Raw genomic sequence first — 23,988 nt, 5'->3', positions numbered from 1 at the left:
TGGTCTCATTAGAAATGCAAGGCAGTCCTCTCCAAGGGATACAGCCATCACTCTCTCCTAGGAGCAGAAGCTGAAATAAGGTTTCTTCTGCAGCAGCTGCCCCTGTGAGCCACTGTGTTTGCCCTGGTGATGTTTTTCCCTTATAAAAAAAGGGACAACAAATGCAATTGAATCATACCCTGAATTTTTTAAGTCCTTGGCAGGGTGGTGAGAAAGTGCCCAACAGCCCACAGCACTTCCTGAGAATGATGTTTGGGCAGAAGGACCCGGAGTACCTACTGAAAAATGAGAGAGATTGAGGAAAGCAAGAAAACAAACCCCTGTGAGGCTGCTCCCTGAGCAAGAAAGGGACCAAAAATGCACAAATACTCAGAAAAAGGGAGAGTGATGAGCGACATATCAGCAGCTCACACCTAAGTAGTCCAATCAGTCTGAGGGCTTGCCAAAGTTTCATGGCTAATCATGCTCTGTGTGACAGGAGGAAACACATTTGAGGAATAAGAGTTTTGAATGTGCTGCTTGCAATTTTCTGATCTGCTTCTTGCCTCCCTGCCCCTGCACCCCCCAAAGCTTCTCTAGGTGTGATTAGCAGTTATTTACTAATGCTCTCCCTCTGATTTCTGAGCCACTGCTGATGCTGCCACCTAAAAAATATTCATTTCAAATGTGAAATGAAGTAAGAATGCATGAACTGCAGCACTGCCTATGTGTCAGCCATTGTGGCAGAAATCTTGGGGAATTTAATGTGTCTGAGACAGAGCTGCCTCTGCCAAGTCTCCAAGCTGAATGTGCAGCATCTGATTTTGTACTCAGTGATTATTTCCTTACAAATTATCTCTTACTGCCTAATCCCCAGCAGTACAAGCATCTGTCCTTATGCTGGAGTCCTCATGAGGGTGAGGTTTACCCCACATTTCAAGGTACATCACAGATAACCCTCAGATTTTGCTGGCCAGTGGTGTTCCAGACAGTGCCTGTATGGTGACATGGAGGATCTGAGGCATACAGATACTTCTCTCTAGGGTAGCTGATTTTAAATAACTTATTGTCTCTAGACACTCTTCAGCTTCCTGTCTGTCTAATAGGCAAACCTGCTTTTTCTCATGTTAAAAAAATATTTATTGACTCTAACATTATTACAGTTTTAATACTTCCAGCTAATGAGGGGCTATTGCTAGAATTTCTTTATTATTGTTGTTTTTCATGTACCTTAAGAAACATCATATTCTTATTGTCCTTGAGCTTTTGTCTAGTATCATCCATTCCTTTTATCCATATTCAGTATTTTGCATTTTCTTTTTTAGACTGTTATATTGCATGTATATGTAATCATATTACATATATTTAAAATTTCATGTCTATTGTACAAATTGCTTTTTCTTTCTAATTACTACTTTTACTTAACCACTGATGCTGAACTAGCTTTTTGTTGGTTTTTGCCTTGATTGTGGAAATGCAGCCTTTTGCTAACCTAACAAACTTTGTTTAAAAAATTTCAAGCTGCCTTGTTTCTAGGCTTTTCTACCCCATCAATTTATGGTCAACAATTTCTCATGCTTTGGGACACCCACCTTTCTTTATTGGGACTGCCTTTTATTTTTCTAGCTTGGACATAATAAAATCATGGTCTGATTCACAGGCAACCATGTGCTTCCCATTCAATTTATCTTTATTCAAAGGAAGGGTGAGAATGTCTGGTAAAAAGCCATCAGTGCTAGAAAAGTGCCACAAAGACCATCTACAATCTTCACTTTCAAAGCTGTCTGTGTGGACTCTGGTGATACCTTCCAAACTAAGACCTCTGCAATCCACCTGATTAATCTGCCTTTCCTTTACAGATTGATGCCAATGGAGCACCTTCATCTCCTCTTGTAACTGGAGTTGATATGCAGTTGATATTTTGTCTCTGGGATAAAGAAGAAGTTTGTTGGAGATCCTGAGCTGGAGTTTTCCATGTCAAGAAAAGCTAGAGGAGGAAAGGAACAATTCCCAAAGGCTCATGGCTGACTGGCTGATACAGAGAGGCTATTGCAGAATATATGAATGGCACAGGAACATATGGGAACTATACCTCCTCCATTCCCTCTGCAGCTCCAGCCAGTAGAAGCACATCTGCGAAAGACACACCAGGACCCCTGAAGTTTTCAGCATTTCCTTTCAAATACTTTGTCTAGCCATTTCCTGGAAAGTCACTAAATGTATTTTACTCAGTCCCGTCTGCAATACTTATAGCTTCATTTAGTTTTAATATAGTTATAAATGGGCTGTAGCGGCCTGCTTTTTTTAATAACTAAGTAAATGAAACCCTGTCTGTAATAATAAATGAACCATCCATCTGGGAGGCCTCCAGTAAAAATTTCAACAGGTATTTATTGCTCCTTTATGTAAACAGTACTCTGGACAATACAAGTGATTATACTCTCTGTCAGCCCTGTCAGGAAGGAGACAGTAGAGTTTTGGATGAAGTTCCATAGCATACACACTGAATTTAGCGGTTTATTTGACTAGATGGAGAAAAAAATGATTAAAACAAGAAAATAAACATACAAGAATCCAGTTGGCTACTGTGAAAGGAAGCATACCGTTTTATTTAAAGATATGGGCTGTGAGGATAATCTATAGAAAATTGACAGGTCTGTAGTGCTGCAGACTTCTCACAACTCCAGAAGCTACACAGACAGCTCCCTAAACAACCCCACCCCCTCAAAAGTGGAAGGAGTTTCACTGTAAAATCAACACTTTACAGAGACTTTAAAATATATTGTGCCCTTATAGGTTCACATAGTAAGGAAGAGCAGTGCCTCGCGAGAATCTACAACTGAAGTGCAAGAGACTGAAACTCATGCTATCCACCCCTGAGGGTCATCCCTTTCATTCATGGACACTGTTCACACTCTGGAAAGGGCAAAAGCATGACACTTTTCAAGTAATGAAATTTTAATGTAAAGAAATCTCGCTGTGAAAATCATCTTCATACCACTGTTATATTCTGGCTCCTAATTACACACCATTACATCCGCTGTTGTTGGAATAATACAATGTCAGAGTAAATTGTCAAATAACTAATTCTTATAACTAATTTCGCTGTGTGGCAGGGGGGGGGAAGAAAGAAATAAGAGGCAGAAAGACCTGAAAGCTCACACATGGCCAAGGTGATGTGTTACCACTTGATGCTAAGGAGTGAGCAGTAGGGAGTTCTGTGCATTAAACATGCAGGGGCCATTGTGACTTTTGTCAAAATTTCCAGCCCTCAGATTTCTGTGGGAATGGGCTTAAACCTCTCCCATGAGCAGATTTCTCAGAGCCTTTCATTTTCAGCCAAGATAGGCACAGGGAAAAATGCATTATTTTTTTCCTTCCAAGGCAGACTGCAAAAGGAAAGCCAAGCCCTTTGCCCAACAACAGGCAGATTCTGCCCCATGGGGCAAATGGATTTCTGCTCTTCAGGAGTCCTGCAGCCTGCATGCTCAGCTCAGAGACAGGGAATGCTCTGCTCCTGAAGCTGCATCCATGGCCAGGGTGTTTCCAACAGGGTTCCTTAGCTTATCAAGCTTAATGTATTAGGAGATGGTGCATTAGTGATAGTGCTGTCTTTACTCCTCTCTGCTTTGATATGCTGGGGAAAAGGTAATCCCAACAGGGCAGACATCTCTGAACTGATAGCAGTCCCACAGGAATTCTCAGGTTTGCTTGAAGATGGGCTGAAGGAGGAAGGGAGGGAGGGAAGGGGCTGCTCAGGGAGTTCCAGGACTTGGGGCACAAGTTCTGCAGGGCCAGGGAAGGTGGAGGCTGGCACTGGCACCTGGGGCAAGTTGATGGCCATGAACTTTGCTGCTGAGGGAAGACAACACGTGTGCAAGCTGCAGTGGTCAGAGAATTCCTTCGCTTCCCGTGGAGCAGTAGTGAAGGGATGGGTGCTCATGTAGGGTCCCATCAATTCAAACTGTGCTGTGCACCTCCACTGAGGAGGGGGTTTCCCCCAGCTGCCCTGGGGTCTGATGTCACCAAGTGCTTCCAGCCTGCTTGTTTCACTTTGAGATAACCCCCTAGGATGCAAAATTGGCTATTCCTCTTTCTTAGAAATAATCTCCTTTGGACATAGCAACAGCAAAAATAGTCTGCTGAGGGCTGCTCCTCGGATGAGAAGAGCTTTATTCCCAGCATTCAGATGCACATGCTGTGCAGAAATACACCACCTGCACTCCAATATATATGTATTTAAAAAAAAAAAAAAGGAAAGAAAAAGTCCTCTTTCTAAAAAACACTCTTTGGAAAAAATTATGAATTTAGCTCTCAAACAGTAAACCACACTATATCTCCTTTCTAATGTCTCTTTTTAAATATACACCAGGGAACAACTCTCATAACTCACTTGAAACACACTATCTTATGAGTTATAGGTCAGTCTTCTATGCTCAGAGTGTGTGTTGCACTTCCACACAACCTTATGAATTTTCCATCCCTCATCATTCATATCATGTCAGAATATCTATTACAAACCCTTGTTTGCAAGAAGAGCTTCTATTTTATCCTTTCCTTTTATCACTGCTCTTAAATTTTCTTCTGGACACCAGCTTGGCATGCTGGCAGTTTCATGCTGGCGGTTTCTGAGAAAAAATCAGTCAAAAATCCTGTGTCAGGATTGTAAAGAAATTGTAAAGAATTGAAAAGAAATAGCCTATTTTAACTAATAGGAATAGTGTGTAAAAATAAATTAGACACAATTGTATTCTGATTGTCAACTTCTACCACCCAGCAGCAAACTACCACAACCATCACATAAAAAATATTCATTTAGAAGTCTAAATGATGTCTGATAATGCTTTCTGCCATCCTAAAGCTTTGGAAATGTTGAATCATCTCAAGAAAAATGTCAACAATAATTTTTCACGACAGCTCAAGCATGGACAAGACTGACTAGAGTCTTGTGTGAGGGATGTAGAGCTGAGGGCAATTTTCTAACACAGTTTAACCATGAGGAACAGTGTGAGGACCAGCCAAAATGCTTGGCAATTGCTAGATTTGAGCAATGCTTTCCCCTAAATAACTAAAGAGGTTTAAATTCTATATAAAATTATAAATTTCAACATTTCTGAAATGCTGTGCTTTCATTTCCTGCTTTCAAAAACATTACTTTGAAATCTGTTTGTAGCTAGTACTGTAACAAAGCTGCCCAAGCACTATCAAGAGTAAGGTACCTAAGTGAAATTATCAGCTCTGAATGTAGTTCTTTTACATTTTGCTGAGAAAATTAACAAAATTATTTTTCAGTTACCCCAGATAATTTTTATTGTATTAAACAAAACATCAGTTACCCATGCTGATTCAGAAGCTAATTTAATTCCATTTGCAAAGTTCTAAACCTAGATTTGTTTTGAGTTTCATATGGGTCCACAATACTTACTGGCTTCTTTCATTTTTTCCCTCTCATTGGCAGTTAATTGAAACTTTCAGGGAAATATTTTTTCTGCCATCAGTTGTCAAACTGACATTAATAGATGCAAATATCCTCAACAGTGTTGTGAGCAAATGTTGCAATGAACCAAGCACACAGGAGTTGGATTCTCAGATTGCTACGTGACTGAAATGGAAGGATTTGTGTTGCTGGCTTTTTAGTTTTGTTTGTTTATTTTATAGAAACAGATAGGAATAAAGAATACTTGCTTAAATCTACTCTGTTACATAGCTGGTTGTTTGGTGTGTATGTTTGACATTCTTGATTATCTGATACTGAGTTCCCAGGAAAAGAATTCTACGTAGGCCAAACAGGATCTACCTATGGCCTCCACCTTTGAAAAAATGGCTTTAACTTGCTATTACTTGATGTCAGCTTGAGTCCAGTCAAAACAATCACTATTATTTCAGAAGTATTTTTGGGTATGGAAATAAAATATGCAGAGCTTAATATTGTGAGAGCTGTGGATAATTATCTGTTTGATATTTAAATAAGAATAAACCCTACAGATAATCATACATGAATTTAGTTCAACTGCAAATATGGTGCCTATATTGTGCAATATATATTCAAAAAGTCATATATACAAGGAATGACACTTGACTTTTGAAGAATTCAATTTAGTTGTAACATTGTTAATGGTCAAAAGTAGATCTCCTGAACTAAATGTATTGGGTTACTTTTATCATCAGTGTCACTCTAGTAAAACCAGTTTCATCAGCAATTAATTTAGCTCACTATATTACCTTCAAGGCAAATGATTTTTACTGATAAGAGAAAAAACTTCAGATGTATGTATTATATCAGGCACTTAAATATTTTTAGTGCTGATGACAGCAGAGATGGCAGATAAAAATAAGAAATAAAATAGGCAAAGTGTAGGAGACTGACAATAAAGAGCTTTGAAATATGTAAATGACTTTCCAGAAGTTCTACAAACCCTTAGATTATCTCCAGCAGAGTGTTTATTAGTCTAAAGAAATCATTGTGTATTTTTCAGTGTACTACAGAAAGGTTTTTCCTGTTCCAAAAATGCAGCAACCAGCCCTCATTACATCTTTTTATAAATGTCTCAAAAGCTTCAAGTTTATTTGCAATTGAAAGGAGTTCCTTAGAAGAACAGAGAGTAAAAAAAGGAATTCTGTCAGAATTTTCTTATTGATACTTTCTCTCACTCTTCCATCTAGCTGAACACACGCTCTCCTCATTACCAGGATCATTAACTAGTATGAAACAGGATCCATCCTATCAAGGCAAATTTGCTACTGGGCTTCATCCTATTGCACTGTTTTCTAGTGAGAGATCTCTGCATAGGTACATTTCTTAACACCCTAAGAAATCAAAAGTGAGCAAACCCACGATAATTCTCATTCAATCAGAAAGAGGAAATAGAGGCAAAGAGATTCACTGCTTTTAGACAAAGTCACTGTTCAGCCAGATTCAGAAACTCCAGGTCCTGCTGGGATAGGCACTGCCTCAGATGTGCCTGTGACCCAACATCTCATGCTGTTCACTCTCTTCTTCATCTTTGAGCCCGCACTAGGAGGAGATTTTAAGTGAAAGAAAGCCAAAGCCAAGGTAGGGAGGTGAAGAGGTGCTGAAACTGTATCTTCCTCCACATAACAATCTCTCTTCTATCAGAGCACAGCAGAGCTACTGGAACAGAATATGTCAACAGTCCAGAGCCCCTAATTCTCTGGCAAACAGGCATTCCTACCTGAGACAGAGCAAGAGGGTTTTATGTAAAGAATGCATTTATTCATCTGCAGAATGTTGCAAATAAAAAATAAAATTGGACTGGACGATTTCAATTTCTTCCAGAAAAATCCGTAACATCTGACCTATTTTGGTATTTTAAATCAAAATTTGATTATTTTAAGCTACATGTGAGAGATCATTCATTCCTTTACAAGGATTTGTTATATTGCTTGTTTAGATTAGAATTAAATATTTTATCATGCTGGGACTGTTAACTCTTGATGTTCTTTATTGCTACACTCATGCAGTTATTAACTCCTAAAAGTCTTCGGTTTGGGCTGTAATTGCTTCTTCCAGTAGTTTTTGTGAGATCTGAAATGCACTCAGAAGTGGCCTTTAAATACTTTTTTTTTTGATGGTGTTTTCCCCCATTCTTGTAATAGCTATGACAACTGGCCTGCTAATTATCATCATGTGATATTAAAAATCCATTTCAGCAGAAAGGAGCAGCAGATAGGTGCCTCCGGCAGCCCTGCCTGGGACCACTGGGGCTGTGTATGGGATGTCACTGCACTGGGGTGATGGCCTCTGATTGCCTGTCTGATGGGCATGGCTCTGCTGCTGGTGGTGCCTCAGATTTTAGCTTTTATATTTTTCAGATTCTGTACTGCTTTAGTGTGTATTTCTGAGCTTCATATTAGGGGATAGTAAGCTCTTTTCACAGAGTAGGTAGACAAAAGAATTTCTTCTCTAGCTGGGGGCCAAGGACAAATGATCCAAATCACACTCAATTACACTCAAGAGCACAAACAACGGTGGACTGAAGAGAAGAAAACCAGAAGGATGGGACTTCATTAGCTAAAGTTATAATTGGACAATTAATTCCAATATGCTAATGGACCAGAACTGATAAAAGCATGAGACCCTGTGACAGTCGCCAGTTTGTGACCATTTTGGGTTCATCTTGGGTGTAGCCTTTTCTGGGCTCTTGTGCTGCCAAAGGTGTATCTATTGAGGCTTTCTAATAAATACCTGCTTTATTCTGTAACTCTGTCTAGTCTCTGTTCTAGGTCAGCCTCCACAAGGCATGACCAGCATGGCTTTCTGTGGGGCCTGGCTCTGTCCCAGCCCAGCACCGCCATGGCAGTGCCTCGTCTGGCAAGCACACCCCAAATCAGCCAAACACGGTGCCAAACTTGGGGTGTCCTTTGTCACAGCCAGAAGGGCTGGCTGAAAATGAGCTTGGAAGGATGGCCATGCCCTCTGGGGTGCTCTGGGAATGAGGGGGAGTGGTGCCCATAGCCTGCAGCACCTTCCCATGCACAGATCTTGGGGCTTCTTCTGATGGAGCTGAAACACCAAGTATGGAGACTTTGTCCCACAGCCCCAGCTCTGAGCCTGACAAAGGGTGAAATGGAGACATGGGAGGGGCTCTTCCCCAGCTGCTTGTGGCTCAGGGTCAGTTCCTGAGGAGTTCTGGGATGGCACTCAGGGCTGGGGCGAGGGACACTGTCACACATACCCCAAGAAACTACACCAGGGGCTTAAAAATGTTGAAGATCTGGGCAAAAGCAGACAGAACTGACTGTCTGAAACCCAGGTCACAGCCCCATTTTGGGGCTTCAGGCACCACGTGAGCCTTTTGCATCTTTGCTCCAGCAAAGATGTGTGCTGGGTGGTCCAAGGGCGCTCCGAGGTGTGAGCTGTGAGCGCCCTCTGACACCCACAGCAGGAGGAGGTCAGGGAGCAGGGGCTGGCACACTCTGCAGGGCATCACTCCTGGGCACTATGGCCACACCAGCCCTGCTCTCCCTCCTCTGAGGACACTGAGCTTTGTGGTTTTAGCTGGAGCATCTTCAGTGCTCTTCAAAGATGGTGATGCTGCTGTATCACATTGCCCCCCTGGACAGGCAATGAATGGGAGCTGTATAATGTATGGTGAGCATCAGATCACCAACCTCAAAGAGATTTAGGGAAAAAAATAATACACACTGAAAAATAAATAGATGCAAACTAGGACATAGAAATATTTTCTACCGAATGCTGATTAATGTTGCATCAAATCACAATAAAATAGCCCCAAGGCTCATTTTCCTCTTCATAAAAGGGTAATAATGATTAGCTTTACCAATGTTTGTAGCAGGCTTTGAGAGAGGTTGTGTGTTCAAAATAAATATTAATGACCTGAAGAGGTCATTAGTTTGGGGATATTCTCTTGGACTGGCACCAAATCTCCTCTGACTCTACCTAACAAATCATACAGCAAAGAGTGAACTTTCATCTGCACTAGCTTCAGGCATATTTTAAATTACTTAAATGAGTGTAATTGCAAAATAATTTTATTCCACTGTTTTATAGCAGTTTTCCTGTTCTGCCAAAGGCAAGACTGGCAAGCCCTTGAAGGACAGGAGGCTGCTGAGAGGATCATATTTTGTCAGGACTTCTCAGTCCAGAGGACTCACCTCATCTCAGGTAACATCCCATCACACAGGACCAGCACCCTGAACCCCACCACCAGGCAGGCCACCCCTGATTTACACCATTGGCACTTGGTCTGAGCACCTGATGAGGTGCTAACTATAGCAGGTCTGTGTGACTTGACTATAGTCCTACAGGTAATTTTCTACACCTTATTACCACATAATAATGGCCTCTTAACAACCAGGCTAATCAAGAATTAATGAGGCACCTAAAACACTTTTAGGAACAATGAAGGATTTAAAAATTTCTCTTATGTGTTTTATTTAAAAAGCAATTAATTTAATAGTTACTGCCCTTACTTTGGAGTCATATAAAACGTCTTGGTACTTATCAAATGTATCAATTGAAAGGTTTTATTCATTTAGCAGTTATTTACTTATGTGAGGCTGCACATAACCTCAAGACAGAAGAACCAGATTTGGGCCCTGTCTGCCTCCCTCGTGTAATTCCATTTCTCTGCTCAGGCACTCCCCTGCTCTCACATGGTGAAGTACAACACCAAAATCAGAACAAAGTCAGCCCACATTCACACTACTGCCAAAAAGGGATTTTTTTTCTTATCTCTGGAAACTAGAGTGTCAGGGATTTTTTATTTTGTTTTCTTTTGTTGGTGGGGTTTTGTTTTATTTTGTTGTTGTTGTTTTGTTGGGGTTTATTTTGATTTTTTTTGGTTTTTGTTTTTGGGAAGAGAGGGTGCACTTCAATGGGGAGCCATCCTTGACAGAGGTTTTGGAGAAACAGAGTGAAATAAATGGTGGGAAAAAAGTAGGGATAATTTATGTTGCCAAAGGATTTCATATCAGTGACTCCATGCTGAATTAAAGCCCAAAAATATGTGCCTTTACCATTAGGCTGGAAGGGATAATCAAAACAAAAACATGTTCAAATTTGACTTATTTTTTAAAACTTCCTTCTGTGGTGTAAGGATGGGGGATATATCCTGGTTTGCTGAGAAAATCCCCAAATAGATCATTCTGTGACAGATAACAGTTATGGTTATTAATTCCACTGCTGACATTGAAATTACACTGATTCCCAACACAATGGATAAGTAAATAGCACATCAGAAATTCTAAGATGCTTCCACACTTCCTATGCAATCAAAAAAAGAGAACTCCCTCATTAAATAATACACTGTCAGAAAAGGCAATTTGATTAAATAAACCAATCTGTCAATCATGCCTAAAGTTATAAAAGGAAAACATTTTGTAGCTAAGTAAAACTTTTCTCCATATTAATCTCTCTCTCTTTTTTTATTTTCTTTTTTTTGTGTGATTCTTAAAAGAGAAGTAATGAAAAACTATGTGCCCTAAAGGAAGATTGGGGCAATACCTAGCACCTGACAAAAGAGTTAAAAGTTAGTCTTTACCATTAAACAGAGATGACATGATGGAAAAATCAAAGGAGAAAGGAGGCAAATGATGATATGCACTAATCCAGAAACCTGACCTACTATGGGTGTAGTTTTTGTATCCCTTGCTACATACATCTCTTTATTTCTTTTCTGTTTTTCAGGAGACATGGAGACATGTTTTGGAAAGAAGAAATAGAAAATGGGCGGGCTCACACAGGTGAAAAACAAAAAGAAATGAGGCTGCAGGTGATGAATCCTGACAAAACCAGGAATGTGACGGTAGGAAAACAGCAGAAAGGTTGCAGCAACGAAGAAAATGAAGGGGAAAAAAGTAGAAGGGGTGGATGGCAAAGGATGGACAGCAAGTAACAAGGCAGGGAAAGGGAAATCAGAAATCATAGTCTGCATTGGGCCTAAGGTGCCCAAGGATACCTGGAGAGTGGGTAGGGTTTTGGGGCTGTTCCCTGGGTTTGTTCTACTAGGTTCCCCTCTGCCCCATTCACAGTGCCACACTACCAAAGCATCAAACACTACCAAAGCAGCAGCAAATGAGGCCACATATTACCCAGCTGTGTTACAACAACAGTAGGGTTAATTTTTCATGCTACTTAATTTCATCAACCCTCTGGGCTGGGGAGAGGGGAAGAGTTGTGTAACATGATGTGATGGGTGGAAAGTCTCTGAATGTCACTGTGTCTGAAGGCCAAAGATGGAAATGGGGTGTGGCAGCTTCCTCTCCTTGGCTTTGGGAGGCAGCAGCTTCTTAGGACATCAAATACTTAATTAACAGAGCTGCAGAATTGTAGGATAAGATTCATACAGTTCCTTCTCTGATGGGAGAGTGTCAGCCTGGACCATGCTGTTCTTGGTGAGTCCTTAAAGCTAATGCAACTCATACAGAAGACATTCTTTGAAAAGAACCAGAGATTTATTTGAATAAAAATCTGAGTGGATGACAAGAGCATGCAAAGAAATAAGATGAGATTTTAATTTCTCTCAAGTAGAAAACCATAAGCGGCTTGAGCAGAAGGTATTTGCTTTTGAGCTAGGCACCCAAGCTTTTATGTTCTTCAGTGCACAGAAAGAGTTGTTCTTCTCATACTGAATTCATAGCTCTGCAATGTCATTGAGGCAAATGGGATCATGCTAAAGAGATACTTGGCCATTTCTGTTAGATAAAGATAAATCAAAATAATTTTAAAAGGAGCACGTTGCTTTATATAGTCTTTTCACAAGGCCTGGAGATGATGGTTATTAAGTAATCCACCTACTTTTGTCTGAGGGAAATATATACAAATTTGGAATAATATCAGTATTATAGGTCCTTCTATGAATCCTACCTTTAGCATTCAGCTTTCTGCCCACCTCTCACTGTTTATGTATTATGTATGTCTTTATACTTGTTTAGTCTTATGTGTTACGTATAGTAATGAAATCCCTAAAATCCTGGATGACAAGTCTTCTGTTACCATACCTCTGATCTTCCCCCTTCTCTCTTTATTCCACTGTCTCCCAGGCTTCAGAGCTGGCAATTTGGTCCCTGACTCCTGCCTGCTCAGCATCAGTCACAGGATGCTGCTGTGGATGCAGTGGGGCTCCTCAGAAGAGCTTGCCTGCTGAAGAGTGGCATCAGCCACTACCAGACAGTAATGAAATACATGCAGAAGGCTCAGGGAGAGGTTTCCTTCTCCTGAATACAAAGCCTGCAAGAGTAAAACTCTTCAGGAGAGGACAGGGCATCTGTCATAAGTTGGCCGTGCGTTTCCTGGCTCCTGGACCGCTCGCGCAGCCGAGCTGTGCTGGGACAGCCGAGCTGCGGGACAACGCTCAGGGTGCTGAGGGCAGCTGGGAGGGACGGGCAGGACAAGCAGATCTCCACTCTGACAAACACGGGCACCTCTTTTTTTCCCCCCCTGCTCATTCCATGTGCAGTCACTTTGTAGCAAGCCCTTTTTTCTACACATGCCAGCCATCCTGCTTTACTGAGGCTGCTCTCAGGGAAATGCTCTTTAACTGATCTGGAGAGAGGCAGCACAGCACAAGCACAAATCTAGGTACTCACAGGAATTCTTGGTCTTTCAAATAATAATACAGAAGAAGTCCTGCTAAAAGGCATCCTGCTTGTCTATAATTATTTATGAGATCAAAATCTTCCCATGTGACAGACGAAATCCCAAATTTTTTTAACAGTTTGCAGCAAAAGGCTTAATTGCTTTTTCTACAGAAGTGTATAGAAATTGCTGTTGCTTACAGTTATTAAAAGTATTAAAGTTTGTGCCTCATATCACATTTTTGTATTTTATAAGGAAAAAATTGGATTTTACATGAGCAGGGACCTGAATTGTTTCTTAGGACCAAAAGTTAAAACCAGTATAGACCAGAGTAATGACAAATTGTTTTTGAGGGTATGTTCTATGATGTTCTGGGGTTCCCAGCTCCAGACCTTTTCCTTGCTCTTTGCTGTATTTGGCCTTCATCAGAGCTACATCAAGACAGGTCACACATCTGGGTGCCTGCCTCATCTCCCTGGGGGACTTCAGAACAGAAGGCCCCCTCTATGCCCACTTAAATGCCACAAAAATTGGTCATCAAGCCAAGGACAAAAGGGTAATTTGCTCATTCTTTGTTTGTATTGTGCTGTTAAATACTTTAAAGATATTATTTGTGCTGATTTGTCTGCTTTGCTTTGATAGTAGAAAAGCTGATGGTGAATGTACAGGATTTTTACCCACAATTGCACTAAATTCTAATACAATTAAATATACAGTAAGTTCACATGATTATCAGGTAACAGATCAGTTCTGTTTTAATTAAGTATACCTGATTTATCACACCTCCTGGAGTGTGTCTCTGAAGAAATATGTCGAGAGACTCCTTCTCTCTACCGACAATTGCTTACAGTTTATGCCATGAAAGGGAGAATCAGCACAAATGAATCCTGACAAAATATCTTACAAAACTAATAAAAATCAGCATGCAGAAATGCCGGCTGTAATTGCACTATTTTGCCATAAAAGGTCTGTGGGCCAATCAAACCATGTGGTTGTTTTTTTTCCTTTGGAAAAACTTAGCTTTTATCTTTGTAAGTCGGTGGTACAGTTGCCCTGATTTTGGAATGATCTGTAAGTATAATCCTTTTGAATCTCAGGAACAATATACCTCATCCAAACCTTTGTCCTGATTCATCTCCAGCTTTGATAGCTTCAGTGTGTCACCCTGCTTGCTTGTCAAATCTATCATCAGTTCTAAAACTGCCGATAAATATATTCCACATCTCTTTTGGGAGATGAGGCTTGTCTGCATGCTAAACAAAGAACAGAATGCACAAAGCCAAGATACATGCTGAGATATAATATTCTCCCTCTTAAAATACCACAGGTGAAACGATAATGTGGAAATATTCTTACCCTGAGGAAGGCAGACTCCAGTTGTAGCTTAGCAAATCAAAGACCAGAAAACTTGCTTGCAATAACATCCTAACAAATCCAAAGGGTTATTTTTTCTCAGTTAAAAAATATCCACACTCTGACTTTTAATCCAAATCCAAAGATTAAGGCAGAAGAACTTCAATAATTTGTTTAGTTAGGTATGAAAAGTAATTTGTCATGAAACTGCCAGCCTGCCACTATAAAGGTTTAAAAAAATCATAGCTATTCATGGCTGAACAGTCAGACTTTTCCACACAGGAAAATTCATCATTTCAGGTTTCAGTATCTTTTTGTATTTTGAATGGCAAATAAAAAGTTGTCCACCAAGCTTGAAATGTCTCTTTTTTTCGAGTTGGTCACTCTGTGGGAGAAACAGGCGCTTCTTTAGATTCCTTTAATTTGTTCTTCATAGTCATAAAATAAGTTAATTGGAAAATGAGGGAGCTTCTCATTCAGAATCTCACTTCCTTGGTATTAAAAAATTATGTCTGTCTACCAATAAAGTATAAAACTAAGGCACTTCAGATACCAAAATCTTTCCATTCCTGGGCGAGCTTTAGTGTTCAAATGTTAATAGGATGCCTGCATTTAGGGGGAAAAAAAAGCCCTAAAAAACTTGGCCTGTATTCAGGCTCAAGAGTCTGTGAAACAGACTTTTTCCATACTATGACCTCAGTCTTAGGATTTCTCTTTTGCAAAATGTTAGTTATTTTTCTTGGCAGGTGGCCAGAACCCTGTATCTCTCTTTCCTCCCCTCTCACCCTCCTCCTTTCCCCACCCTCCAGGCACACACACCTCTCCTCTTCCCATCACCCACAATTCAGCCCTCAGATGAAGTAACCCCCCCATCTTTGGCTGACATGGTGTAGGAGAAAATAATCAGGCTATGACATCCTGGAAGTCTGGAAGTACTGAATGCTCCCAACCACTCTTCTTTCCCTTTGGACCCATTTTGTTTTGTTTCCCTGCCCCAAAGCCCTGGGCAAAGCCAGCAGCCCCCCACACACAGCAGTGGCGGTGCCCCAGCCAAGCATCAGCTACGGCGGGTTTCAAGTTGCAGCAGCTTTCGCCCAGGGTAGAGAATTTCCAAAATGTGTTACCCTGGCAACCAGGAATTTTAGCCCAGCAAAAACCAGCACCACGCACAACGTGACTCCAACATGTGAGACGCCGAGCTTCCATTAATCATTTTCTTCAGAGAGAAAATACAGCGTGGGGTTGGTGGTGTCTGCCCTCTTGGAGGCATTGACCGTGAAACAGGCTTCTTCCCAGCTACCTGCATCTCCTGATTGTCCTGGCAACCCCTCTTTAGCCACTGCATTCTGAGCTAATACATAACACATACAAAATTCCTAATTAGTCCCTTACAATTGACAAAGTCCAAGGAAAACAGTCCCTAAGAGAAAAATATGCTCTCAGTGTAATACAGGAAAAAATTTCCTCAAGCATGATGATATTTTGTTCAGTTGAGTTGGTCAGATTTACTCTAAATGGCATTTAATGAACACTGGTGATACAGAAGCATTTTTTGACTTGGTATAAAATTAGAAATGATGCCCTGCATAATATTAAGTTTTCCAATGGGACAAAAGCTGCTCTTTTGGAGTGAAGGCTTCTCTTGCATAAAACCACTTTCCCCTTCAGCTTTGAGCCAAGGGTGGCATCAAAATGAGGGCAGCTTCCTGCAACTAATTATTTTTCCCTACAGTGTGAGGAGTACAGGTAGATAGTAAAGGTGAAGCTGCTACCAGCTGCTACCAGACCAGAGGGTCTGCATCAAGGATACTTTACAAATAAAACTCTGCATTGAGCCATAAGGGTGGTTAATGCAAGCTATTTGTTATATCTGGTAAAAGAGAGGGATAGCATTTAAAAATAGGACAGTGAAAGCCGTATCTCACCCCATCTGAGTCAAACAAAACTTCCCCAGACCTCAGTAGTACTTTTATTTAGCATTCACCTATGCCCACTTTGTTGACATCTCAGATAATGCTTTTTTTGGTCTGACTTGAAATCAACAGAAGCTCAGTTTTGTCCCAGGAAAACCACAGCTGCAATTAAGGTCAGATTGGGTTTCCATATGTTTTCTTTCTGAACCAAACAAATCAGCTCCAATTCATCTTTTTTCAGGGAAATCATATTTTTGAGATCTTTTTATGACTTTAGGTGCTATTTAAAGATTATTTTTGCTTGTATAAACTTTGACTACTGTGTGTCTATATTTTTTACATGGCAAAAAGATGACCAGTAATACAAATTTATTCTTTCTCCTTAACTTTGTAGACCTTAAAGACAGATTCACTCAAGATGTGTGTGAGCAAATGTCTTCCAAGAAAATGTCTTTATAGCATTTGAAGAAAATAGACTTCTTGGTGTCAACTTACAATAGTTTTTTTGTGAACTATCAGCAGCATTGTGCTCTGTAAACTCAAAAAATCTGTGCTCAGAAAAGGTTAGGAATTGGCAGGAAAGGTTCACATCAGCATTGTAACAATACCACAGTGACTCTGATGCATCCCACAGGTGAAATCACTTCATTTTTGGGGGTGGGAAGTTATGGTAGAATTGCATTTTTAACAGTCTATATATTTAACACACAGAGAAACACTCTGCACATGGACTAAGGGTAATATTTCAGGGAAGAGAGCAGAAAATAGGAACTTTTTCATGGAAATTTGAGAGCTGAGGAGGGGGTTTTAAAATTTTAGCTGCCCTTGCTTGACTGGCTGAGCAGAGTGAGATTCTGGCTGTGTTAGGGGTTAGCTCTGCAAGCTGAGGCTCAAGTAAACAGGTGGAATAGCGCAATGAAACCAGCCTTCTTCTTCTGCCAGAGACTTAGTTCATGGATAAACACCAGACTTTTACTTCTGCAGTTTTAAAGACCTCCATCACCCTGAAAAACACTGCCTTCATTCATCATAGTGAGGGGTTGTTTTCTTTTTTTTTTTTTTTCCCATGGACTGCACGACTTCTCTCAGAAACATCACAGATATACATTATAAGCCATTGACATATTAAAGTTTTTAGAAACAAAAAAAATCAAAAATTATCATAAAGGGTGCTATTTCATGTTGGCTACCATCCTCTGGAAGTCGCGCTTCTCAGCAAAGCAGGGTCATTGGTGGCTCATGAGCAGACTGATGTGTCCCAGGACAGCCCTGGATAGAACCCATGGAGTTACTAAAAGAGTTTTCACCAAATCACTGGCTGATGTGTCTCCTGCAGATGTCCTTGCCATTTAAAATGCCCACAAGCTGAGCTGTGAGAGATTAGAAAGTTGCCCCAGTATCTTAATTGGAAAGCTGAAAAGTGGATTATATCCCAAGAAAGTGTGTGCAGCCCTTTTTTTTGGAACCAGCTTCCTCACTAGCATGGATTTCACCCCTTCCATTGTCCTCCAGGCCCATCTGTTAGTTATTTTCTGGTTCAATTGACTTGATCCATCATGGTCCTTTTGGCAAACAAAGAGAAGGATATTGAAGATGTACCGCTGGAGGGTTTTTTCCTCCACAGTTTGCATGCTTTGTCCCTTCTCTATTTGCCATCTCTCCCTCCACTTCAGCAAGACTAAAGCCAAATCCTTCTAATTTAAACTGTGTGACCCTTGTCCCAAGACTGAAACTCTGGGGAGAGGATGGGAGGAGAATGGTGATGGGGCAGGAGCTGCCACTGATCACCATGTCTGCAGGCACCTGGGAAAGGCAGCAGCTTCTGCTCTCCTTTTCTCCCTACATGTGGTATTCCTCAGAACATTTACCATTTACCAAAGTCTGTCTTTGCAAACTTCAACTACTACCCATTTCCTTTACTGTTCTGGGTGAGTAATCCTCAGCTTTTTTACAGGACATTACATTTTTCAACACTTTGTACAAATATTAATGAGACAGTCTCCACGGTGGTCTAATTATTTTAGCTGGGGAAAAGCCCAAGGTTAACTTACAATAACTTGCACCGAGGCTTTCAGTGAAGTGAGGTGGGATTAAAGCTACTCTTCCAGCTCCCAATGTCCCATCAGGTTGCAGTTGTTGCCTGAGAGACTTGAGGTCAAGACCCCATGACAGCCAGATGTGAGAGGACAAGCTCCCTGAGGGCTAAGGGCTGGATGGTGAGCTGGCAGCACTTGCTCAAACTGATCGCCTGTATTTGAGACTGGCTCTCTCTCTTCTCTTCAGGCACCTTATAAGCCCTCTGCCTCAGTCTCCCCACTGCAGAAGGGGGAAGCCAACAGGTGATTTCAGCTGCTGAATAACTGTAAGCCACTCTGAAGATACAGGGGGCAAGACAAGAGAGGAAGAAAGATGCATCGCAACATGAGATGCTCATGCCAATACAAACATGTCACATCAAGCAAGAACAGCAGTGATGTGGCTTCAACATGTTTCCCTCCTGAAGGAGATTCAGGGTGGTGAGAATGATGAGCAGGTGTTGGATGGGCAAGAAACTGTAGCACTAATGTCTGCAAATGGGCAGCTTAGAAGCTGCTGACTTTAGTGCTGTTAATGAAGATCCCCCTGAGCAAACCATTCTGCATGTGATGCTGGGGACCAGTACAGGGAGGGAACAGAGCCAACATCTATTTCTGCCTGGCAAAACCAAACAAGCCCACACACACACACACACACACACACACACACACACACACACTGTGATTGCTGTGATTCTCAGAGAGTACTAGCAAAGGACAAAACCTGCACAACTGCCATAAATTATAAAAGCCTCCCTCAATCTTAGTTAATTCTCTTGTAAAAAGGGAGGGAAAAATCTGGAGCAGCTCAGCATGAAAACAATTGTGGGAGGGTTAATAAAGAGACAGCACTGAGGTATCTGGTTGCTAGCCCTGATATCATTAAGTAAGTGCACTAGAAATGTCGAGGTAAATGCATAGCAGTGAATCACAGTCAGGCATGATTAACCTTGGGTAGTCTGAACTGGAAATCATTTACAAACACAAAGGTACTGAAGAACATTGCAACAGACAGTACATTGAAAGTCATTCCAAGAGCAGGAGTCATGCTGGGCACTTTGTATATTTGTGCCATTTTTTAATTATTGTCACATTTTGCACATGGGAAGATAGAAGATCCCAGATCCCCAGCTCAGGGAGAAGTTTCTGTGGCCCTGTAAGATCCTCTGAAACACGTGCACTGGTTAGAATCACTTTGCCTTGCACAGAAGATTAAAATTTTAATTACAACAATCTGAGGCTTACTGAAAGGACACACAGATCTGTTAAAGAAAGACTAAAATAGTGTAACTGCAAATATCAAAAACCAAAGACCACTCTTCATTCATCCATGCCCATGTCTTAATGCAGCTCTCCAGACTCTGGTGGTAAAAACACAGGGAGGGGAAAGAATTTTAATAAAAATTGGATATTTTAAACAAAATTTGTGAAAATTTTCTGACCCTTGAAAATTGACCCTCTGATCACAAAACCAAAAGAACAAAGCATCACTAGATATTGCTGATCAGTCCTAAAAGTTTGGAAATGCTCAACAAAGCTATAACCATATGACCCACAGAGAGCTATATATATTGAGTACAATGACAACAAAACCCCTTCAAATACAGAATGCTCATGGCTTTAAAAGCATTCAATTACAAGGAACATGAATCAACTGGGGAAGACTCCAGACAGCTTAACACTTCTGTATTGTTTGCACCTTTTATTGCAATTCTTTAGTGTCAGCTCAGGTGATTATTGGGAATGCCAAGGCAGTGAAAGCCATAGGAATATTGTGCAAAATGATACAGCTCTGCTTAGATTTCCTTCCCACTTTTCCATCAGTCTTATTCTCCTAAATCCATCTCTGTTATCCTTAGCAGTGCAATAACTGCCCTTATTCATCTGCCTCATTAGGATGCTGCATCAATTAATATGCATCATCTAATGCCTATTATTTTTTAAATGTTTAATATTATTATCAGTGGAGAGCTATGTCATAATGAGTCTATCCAGGGAGTTAGACACACAGGAAAAGCCCCTGTGCATAATGCTGCTCCAAATGATTCCTGTACCCAAAGCCTCTGAACAGAGCACCATGCACTCTGCACTCTCAGTTTGTGTACTCTTGGAGGTTACAGACAGCACCTCTGCTCCTGGGGCTCCAGGTCTCAGGGTTATGTTTGTTTTTGAGGACCTGGAGCCATTGGGCAAGGCATGAGGGTTATCTTGAGGGGAGATGTCATGTTAATGCTTGGTTCACAAACGCCTCACTGCCTGATTCAGGAGGGTAATCAACCTGTCCTTTGAAGCTGCATAAATAATGTTTGGATGGAGGTAGTATATCTGCACCACGGATGAATTAACTGCCACTGAATCATATAAGCTTGGCTAGAGTGTGAGGCTTGTAACATGCCTGAGGAAAATAAAAAATACATTTTCAAGAAAAAAACATTAATTTAATCCTCCCTATCTTTTCTGTAGTTTTCCTCTAGGCAAACATGACTTTGGGGGAGGTTTTTTTGTTGCTGTTTGTTCCTGTTTCACAGGGAAACGCTGATTCACGGTGAGGTGCATCCACAGTTTCTCCATGTCAGGCCTGAACGTGCCATCTCTCTCTTACATTAGTGTTGCTCCTTTTTAGCACCCCTGCCAGGAGATGCCAGCTGGGCTCCTTTGACACTGTGAGAGGAGTGACACCTTGCAAGAGGCTACAGCCTTTTTACCCACAGGGACCCCTGGCAGCATTGCTGCCCCTTGTACAGCCCTGAGGCTTCCAGCTGGGCACTGCTGGAGCTCTTGCCCAGGCATGGTCTTCTCCAGGTGCATCAGGGAAGAGAACACCCATCTGCAGAGAGCCCAGGCACACAGGCTCACAGGTCCATGTGCAGGCATGCACTGCAGGTTCTCCTGGCTGTGCATCGTGTGCGCAGGTGCGAGTTGCTGCAGCCCCAAAAGAGCAGAGGAATTCTGTATTTGTGACTGCCTGAGATATCAGGGATAAAAAGCTGTCCTAGAAGATGGTGGAAAAGAGAAGAAACCTAGGAAAGGCCAACAGCAGGGTACCATAAAGAGAACTGGGGCATCAGTGTGTGCCTACATATCAATGTGAGGTACTTTCCTTCACTAACACTCACAGATCCAGCCCTCTGTTGAGTAACATGTACATCTTTAGTTTGCTAATGGCTTTTACTTGTCTTCAGTTTCTGATCTCTGGTTTTCTCTTCTACAGTTCCCAGTTTTTTATCTCTTTCTGAAAACTTGATGTTTGCAATTCCTTTTCCAACTTAACTATATCAGTCCCACCTTCTTCCTTCTGTTTTGACACAACACTTGTTGGCTCCCTTCTTCTCATCTCCTCTTTTTTCTCTTGCCTCCACTTCTATGGAATTTCCCTAACTAGAGGGGCCTCTGGTTCCTGAATGCAGTAATTTATCAACAGTAACAAGTTGTTCCTGCCTCTAAAATTTTTCTTTGAACCAATGTATGCTGTGGGGTAACCTTAGAATATAGTAATAATTTAAAGAAAAGCATTAGAAATATGCTGTATCTAGTACAACACAGCTTCAGAAGGTACCAAGATCTCTTATTAGGCAAGGAACCTTTCACACCTAACCAGATTCTGACACACTATATCACCCAGTATGTAGTCTCAAATCCAATCCATTATCATATTGGGGTGTATCTCTGAACCCTTATTTTGGGTTCAGAGATACCACTATTGTGGTTCAGAAATCTTACAGGGTTTTAATCCAATAAAGAAGAAAAGAACATTCCTCATCAATAAAATACTAACTAGGAAAAACACTGTGGAGGATGGCTTGTGTTTTACATATTGCTAAATATCAGGAAAAATAAATGTGTTCATTTCTCCAAAATACCTCCAGATGGCATTAAAACCCTTCTTCTTTTGGTCTTTATTGCAATATTATTTTTAAAAATGATAATTATTGAAATCATTCTATTAAATGTTCCCAGCAATCATGCTATCAGAAGGCATAAGGTTGCTAATGCTTAATTCATTTAATAAGTTTGCCTAAATGTGCTTGCATACTATAATTACATTCCACAACACAATCTGCAGGACAAGCCATTTCTTACACTGTGTCAAATCTTTTCCCAGATTAATTTCCAGAAGATTTTTAATGCGTATTTGCAGCAGAAATCAAAACGTCCCACAATAAATCACTGTTATTGTACCTCCTTCTGCGACTACTATTGGCCATGTAACAAATGGTGACACCTTGTGCGATTTACATGATATAATGCTCTGAATTTAAATAACAGGAATCAGAAAACATAAATTATGGGCCAGATGCACTCTAAAACTCACATGACTGACTGCTACAAGAAGTTCTCTCTCTCAAATGGGATTAAAAAGGTGAATGATTTTGCAGAAATTCATAATGCTCCTGCCTGATAGTTATTAAAAGAATTCACTCATCTTGCCTTAGTTTGGAAGACTGATGCTATTTTTTAATTTTTTTAGCTTTCAGCCCATCTGTTTCATAGACTGGTTGATGTTGGCAAAATAATTCAGTCTTTTGTATACTAGAGTAAAAAATGGTAAAAGCTTCTATTGTTGCACTAAAGTGAAGGTGAACACTGATATATTATAAGTGCCTGTTCCTATCTATTTCTTGACTTCTTTCGTTAATTCAAAAACATCAACAAAATCGTGAGAGACCAGAGATAACTGTAATTGGATTTCAAGTAATTCAGAGGTGAAGCTGCAGACTGCAGTCTTTTAAAATTACATCAGTACATCAAAGGCATATGTGACATGATGTTTTTTAGCAAGTGTGACAAACTCCAGCAGCATTAAGGTAATGTTGAAGTAAGGTTCTAAAGGCCAGCCTTGCCCACCCACAAAAATAATCTCATATCTATTCAGTGTGATATGGAGCCATTTCACTTGCAAGGATTGCTGACTTACTAGCATGCAGAAGTTCTAGGAATAATTAATGTTTAGTCATTATCTAAAAAGCCGTTTTACAAAAAGCATCAGTGAAAGAGCTTTATCTTAATGAAAACAAACAAATTCTATTTTGCCCAACAGATCTGATAAAAACACAGCTGCCTTCTCCAATCTTAAACGCAAATGTGACTTACGATGTATGGGTTGCGCTTTTCTCTGGGGTCTTTGGCTCTACATCACTTTTCCCTTTAAAAGAGAAGAAGAAAATGACATCAGAAATGGGTCAGTATGAAAACTGCTCAGATGTGACACATCAATGCTTCATTCACTGCTAACACTGACCAATCCTGCCACACACACAGACAGCTGTGGAGGCAACCACAGGGGCACAGCTGGAGCATTTGCAAGCAGGGAGTCAATTCTGACTTGACTCTTCTTGTCACTGACAAGTGCTCCAGAAATGTAGGCAGAGGAACTCCACAAGAGGAGGTGCTTAGAGAACACAGACCTTACCAGGGAGAGCAGACCCTGGAGCAATGGAAAGGATTTCTCTAGGGCCCTACAGCTCTGCTGTTGAGAGTGTACTCCATACAACATGCACTTGCTCCAGAACCCTTCTCCAGGAACAGTAACTATTTCATACAAAGCAAAACAGCACTGGCAGGGGACAGTAAGTCAGTGATCAGGGCACAGTTCTGCCAGTGTATATTT

At 40.9% G+C, this 23,988-nt stretch overlaps 1 protein-coding gene across 3 annotated transcripts in view; it reads right to left on the bottom strand.

The window, feature by feature from the left end:
- Window positions 1–23,988, bottom strand: part of AFF3 (AF4/FMR2 family member 3) — a 321,693-nt gene that overhangs the window by 96,966 nt on the left and 200,739 nt on the right. For all 3 annotated transcript variants that reach the window (XM_030957367.1, XM_030957375.1, XM_030957383.1), the window contains one exon: window positions 23,472–23,523. In XM_030957367.1, coding sequence (XP_030813227.1) covers window positions 23,472–23,523 — 52 coding nt within the window. The remainder of the gene's footprint in view (window positions 1–23,471; window positions 23,524–23,988) is intronic.

Source organism: Camarhynchus parvulus, chromosome 1, assembly GCF_901933205.1.
Source record: "Camarhynchus parvulus chromosome 1, STF_HiC, whole genome shotgun sequence".
Classification (NCBI taxonomy): Eukaryota; Metazoa; Chordata; class Aves; order Passeriformes; family Thraupidae; genus Camarhynchus; species Camarhynchus parvulus.
This window is presented reverse-complemented; position numbering and strand designations above follow the sequence as displayed.